Here is a 5,440-nt window from a genome sequence, read left to right as displayed (position 1 = left end):
AGGGTATTCTTGATCTGAAAAATTATCTCTAGTGGCTCCATCAGAATACTTCAATACCTAGCTTTGTTTTAAAAGTGGAAGTAATTTTCTATCTATTGTTTGCATTGCTTTGCAGTGTTCACCTGAACATGTGTGGTACAATTATTTGCTGTAAAACTTATGCTGCGTTTTGTCTTGCATTCATGCATGTGTTTTTTTGTTTTTTTTTTTTCCCCTTTTCTTTCAGCCTTAATACAGATATTGGCAGCTGCTGAGTCTGGACGTGATATTGTTTATTTTACCTTTGGAGATGTGGAGCTGATGCGAGATATTTACAGTATGCATACTTTTCTCTGTGAGAAGAACCAAACTGTTGGTGAGCATAAGCCTTTTCATACATGCAGACTACTGTATAACTGGAAATAATCCAGTAAGAATTATTGTCATCAAGTCCTGAGCCCAAGCAAATGGTCTTGGTGTATTGGCACCTGTTTTCAAAGTGGGGAGCTCTTCTGATACAGGGTCAACTCAACAATGTTCATCTGACTTCTAGGATCCTAGAATAGCTTACTTAGGAGTTCTTCTCCAGAGTTTGGAAAACATAGATGTTGTAGATGTAAGACTTGCAAAAGTTTTTTAATACAACTTTAAAGGCTTAAAAAAAAATAAAATCTGCTTATACATTCTTGGTAGATTAGGAGTTATAGTGCTTTTGGCTGATTTTATAGGAAAAAAAAAAAGTAGTCAGATCTGTTATCCAGCTGCAATACAATGAAAGCAGTGTATCCACTGCCCCCACTGTAATTTTAAAGAGTCTTTACTTTCAGGGACAAAAGTAGGAAGCTTGGTAACTGGCAATACGTTTGTAAATGGTACATATGGGAATTAATGTTCAGATAGCTGAGCAGAAAGAGGAGGAAGTCTGACTGTACTATGAAGAAACTTGGAAACAGTAGGGTGTCCCTTGTGCAGTTGTCTAATTCCTCTTTCACTGCTCATTTAGAGATGTCACTTGGCACTGTTTCAGGCATTTCTAGTCTTCAGTTGCAGCTATACCTTGTTCATAGCATGACTTAATATTTCTTTAAACATGGTCTTTGTTTTCATTTTAAGGGGATGTTTATAGGCTGCTACTCAGATACTACAATGAAGAATGCAGAACCTGTTCTACTTCAGGACCAGAAGTGAAGCTGTACTCTTTCATATATAACACCATTGAGTCCTATGCAGATTCTACAGATGATGATGAAGAAAAAGGGTTGTGCTTTGAAGATTAAGATAAATATGTTTAATCGGAATATTGTTCAACTCCTCCCACTCATTTGAGTTGCTGAGTGGAAAGTATGAATTGGATAACTTGATTGCATTGGTAGTTATCAAACATCCAAAAATCTACCTTTTGTGAGGCAAGATATCTTGTTTGGTGGCTTCATACATGAAAACCTTGTTCAGGTGTGTACAGAGAGGATTTCTCTGGTAAATCTGGTTTGCATTACACCTTGTTTAGCAGGAGATTTTATAAACACTTGTATTTCAATCAAGATATTGCTGAAAGATTTCAGAACATTTCTCTAGACTTCTTGCTAAGCATAGTGCGGGAGTACGTGCAGTCATATAACCCCCGGAATGATTTTAGAGATAAACATTTTAATTACTGTTCTTATTGAAAGTTGTAACAATTTGATTACCTCCTTAAGACTGCCGCGGTACTCTGGTTGTTCTTATCAAAATTTTCCTACATTTAGTTTAAAATGTCCTGGTTTTAATATACTTTGTAATAAGTGGCCTAATGTGAAGATTCTGGAGGAGCTATAATGCATTTCAGAACTGCATTATCTTGGTCAAATTACAAAAAGTTATCATGAAGAAGCAGATAGAGTCTGAAGAACAGATGGGTGGGAAAATGAGCTATGTGATCAGAGTTAGAAGCAGAAGGAAACATTCATGTATTAAACTTCTAAAACCATCTCGTTGGTGCTATCTGTTACAACACTGAACAAGGTCATAAGCATATTAGTATACATGAAGTTCCTCAAGGATCACTGTTGTTGACAACTTCATTTGAATTAAGGTCTGCTGTAATTTTGTTGATACTCTCATATCAGTTCTGCCTTATTGCAGCATGTGAGCATTAGATTCCTGTGGGAAAACAAATGGAAGCCACTTGCATATCAGTGGGAGGAAAGCCCAGGCTACAGATAAGAACATAAGGTTTTGTGAGGAATTTGCACCTATGTTGTCTTAGGCATGGGAATAGTAACATTGGAGAGAGTTCAAAAGATCTGTAAAAACTGTGTTTTTAGTGTTTCTGTGAATACTAAATTATTGTTTCTGTAGTATGTTAATATTTTACGCAAATCTACAGATAAATAGGTGAAAAAAACTTTCTAGATCTACGTACAGGGCCGATTCAATGAAATGTTTTCTGTTAGTAATTAAACCCAATTTAAGTTTAGGCCAACGTTGCTAAATTTAACCCCTTCTGGGTCAGATCTGCCTGGTCTGTCATAGCTGCTCTCTGAGCTATGCAAGTAACAACAGCAGGAAATGTAATGAGCAATGGCTCTAGTATCAACAAATCCTTTTGGCTGGTGTCTGTGATAAAACATCTCCAAGCCTGAAACGTGACCTACTAATCAAACAACGGAAGCTGTTGGTAGTCTGGCTGGCAGTAGAGCACCCACTACTTGAGCTGCTCTGGTGTGGAAGAGCAGTATCAAATTGTTTGGGTTACTTACAAATGACTTCAGAGTGCTACACCATTGCATCAGTGCTGCAGTGGGCCGCTAGGAATTGTTCCTTCAGCTGTGACACACAGCAGCTTGGCTGATTTTTGTCCTATTATTCCTGCCAGCTATGGTTTTCTTCACACACATCCGTGTCAAGGAAAAGATTTACAATAGAATTTGAGGCCCCTCTTGGTGTTTGCAACTTACATCCTCTATCTTTGCAGAAATCTTTTCTCCTGCTCCTTGTGTTTTCATGTGGGCTGAGATTCTGGCAATGACAGAACTTCTAGATGCAGTGCTGATGACAAATGTACCCGATTTATTAAGAGCTGCGAGACAAAATTGGTGCTACCTGCCACATCTTCACTGTACTACTCAGGATTTCCTATAGAAAAGGTGAACACAAATTGTTCCAACCAACTGGAAGAAAATACAGCAAAAAGTTTTAGGTGGCCAGATCTGACTTCCCCTTTATCATAAATACATGCGTCTTTATTAGCGCAATATTTATTCTTGTTGTGAGGGGAAATTGATTCTTCTGTTAATGAAAAATGTACCAAATAAGATGGCATAAAATTTTAGTTTAGAAACAGAAAAAATATATATTTAGTTTTGGAAAGATTCTCTGAAGTTCATACAGTAGTGTATTCAGTTATGTTTTTGGAGTGTCAGCTATTTCTAGGAAGTTCCTAGTTCTGTCAGCTATATTTTCACTGATACTGGAGACTTTTCAAACAGGGGAAAGAACAGCTTCTGAGATTGCTCTTTAGGATATGTTTCCCATACACTTTTTCCTATGAAATATGACTACGTGGACAGGAGAAAAAGAAAACTTGTTTTCTGTTTGATGTCATCTGAGTAAGAATGATCTATCCCGTGTTCTGCCTTGTGTCCCTGAACTCATAAAGGGCAGCACTGTAAGAACTGACTTCGATTGCAGGTGGGCTGGAGATGACATTTTTCTTGGTTTCTTTTGTTTTTTCTGGACGATAAAAAGCCAAGAGTTGAAGAGTTACCAATGGTGTTAGATGGCCATGGCTTTGGAGTTCAGTAAGTGTTGAAGTGCCCAGAGTGCTGCGTGGGGAAGGAGGAATTTTGAATGAGCCCAACATGTAATCTGCACCTCACTTTTTCTATCCAACTACCACTCTCCATTTATAACCTACCTGAAGTGTTTTCTTTAGCTGGAGATGTGTTTTGGTGCTCTTGGACATAGCATGGAACAGAAGGCCCGATGCTCTTCGCAGCCTAGCAAACTTCATCTTCACACTTCTAGAAACCTGGAAATCTGTTTATGGAGTATTGTTCTTTTTTTTGTTGTTGTTATTATTGCTTTAAGGATGTTTGTTATATGTTTTCGGATAAAAAATAAACTTCCTACCAAAACTATTGTTTTATACTTGTTTTAGCAGCTAAACTGAATGCTTAGTGTCAAACAACAGGCAGTCATTTAGATTGCAGTGTTGCCTCCTAGTAAAGTTTGGTGTCAGAGTGCTGCTGTTTGTTGTACAGCTCTGGCACCTAAACTTGGTTATGAGGTGTTCTTCTGAGAACCCATTTCTGTATATATTAATTTATAAATTGATGAACTGTTCCTGACGTTCTTATAAACTACAGTTTATGCATCATTATATTCTATTGATTTTTTTTCTGGATCTGTATGCTAATGTTTACATGACTTTTGTAGGAATACAATTAAAAAATTGATTGAAGCAATGTGGTCTGCTTTGTCTTACAATATACTTTCCAGGACTGAGAGATTCCAGTACATCTGAATGTACGTGGCCTAACAGGAGTTGTACTATTGACTGCCAGTGCTGCAATAGCAGTAAATCTAATAATTCCCTCAACATAATATCATAATTTGTTCGTCGTGTATAATATTGTAGCAGTTGATTCATTGTGCTTAGTAATTAAAAAAGGAAGAAACTATTGCAAATTTGAATTAGTCTTAGGAGAGCCTGAGGGCAGTTGAAACATCAGCCCTTGAGAGCAGCTCCCCAGTTAGAGAGATTCTTGGTGACCACTCTACTTGTAGTTGCACCTTTTTGCAGTTGCTCCCCATTTTCTGGCTTATTTATACCTCTTTTTATCTTCTAAGAGTAAGTGCCATACCCATAGTCACTGTGCATTAGCTAGGTTAAAGAATAAATTCATCCAGTGGGTTTACTGAAGGAAACTCTGGGACAGGTTAAATTGTACTTGTTATGCTCACATTTCAGTTTTCAATAGCAAAGAAAATGGAAAGGCTGATCCTCAAGCGCTGCTTGTTCCTGGTTTTAGATTTAATCGTTCTTGTGCGAATGGTCAGAATAACCAATTGCCTCATGGTGATACCAAGTGTTGGACAGCCTGGAAATGGCAGCTCTGGTAGCATGATGACTGGGTAGAAAAGGGTTGATGTGTGTTATAAGCTGTAAGGATAGGGATCCATGAGAAGTAGTATGTTTTTGACAAGAATAAAAGCATGCAGAAAGCCATGGAAGTAGCAAGATGCTGCAGCCATCTCAAGATTTTTAACTAAAAATTGAGTGGTTCACCATCTCGTTTTGTGCTAACAGTGTTTTGTGCTCGTTCATCATGTGTTAAATGAGTCTGACCTGAGAACCATGTAGGAGGTATCTGTCACTGATAGCTCCATTACAACAATATCATCAATTTCTGCTTAACTGAGCTGTCAAGCTGGGGTTAGATCGCCTGCTTCTGGCAAGCAGCGCTCGGAATGCAGTTAA

The 5,440-nt window shown here is 37.9% G+C and overlaps 1 protein-coding gene across 2 annotated transcripts in view; it reads left to right on the top strand.

Annotated features, from left to right (window-relative positions):
• The window catches only part of PARG (poly(ADP-ribose) glycohydrolase), a 60,452-nt gene extending 56,028 nt beyond the window's left edge, over positions 1-4,424 (top strand). For both annotated transcript variants that reach the window (XM_031554350.1, XM_031554349.1), the window contains exons 17-18: positions 227-355; positions 1,093-4,424. In XM_031554350.1, coding sequence (XP_031410210.1) covers positions 227-355; positions 1,093-1,256 — 293 coding nt within the window. In that variant the 3' untranslated portion in view covers positions 1,257-4,424. The remainder of the gene's footprint in view (positions 1-226; positions 356-1,092) is intronic.
• Positions 4,425-5,440: the final 1,016 nt, after the last annotated feature.

Source organism: Meleagris gallopavo, chromosome 8, assembly GCF_000146605.3.
Source record: "Meleagris gallopavo isolate NT-WF06-2002-E0010 breed Aviagen turkey brand Nicholas breeding stock chromosome 8, Turkey_5.1, whole genome shotgun sequence".
Classification (NCBI taxonomy): domain Eukaryota; kingdom Metazoa; phylum Chordata; class Aves; order Galliformes; family Phasianidae; genus Meleagris; species Meleagris gallopavo.
The sequence above is the reverse complement of the archived record's forward strand: the minus strand, read 5'-3'. Positions and strand labels throughout refer to the sequence as shown.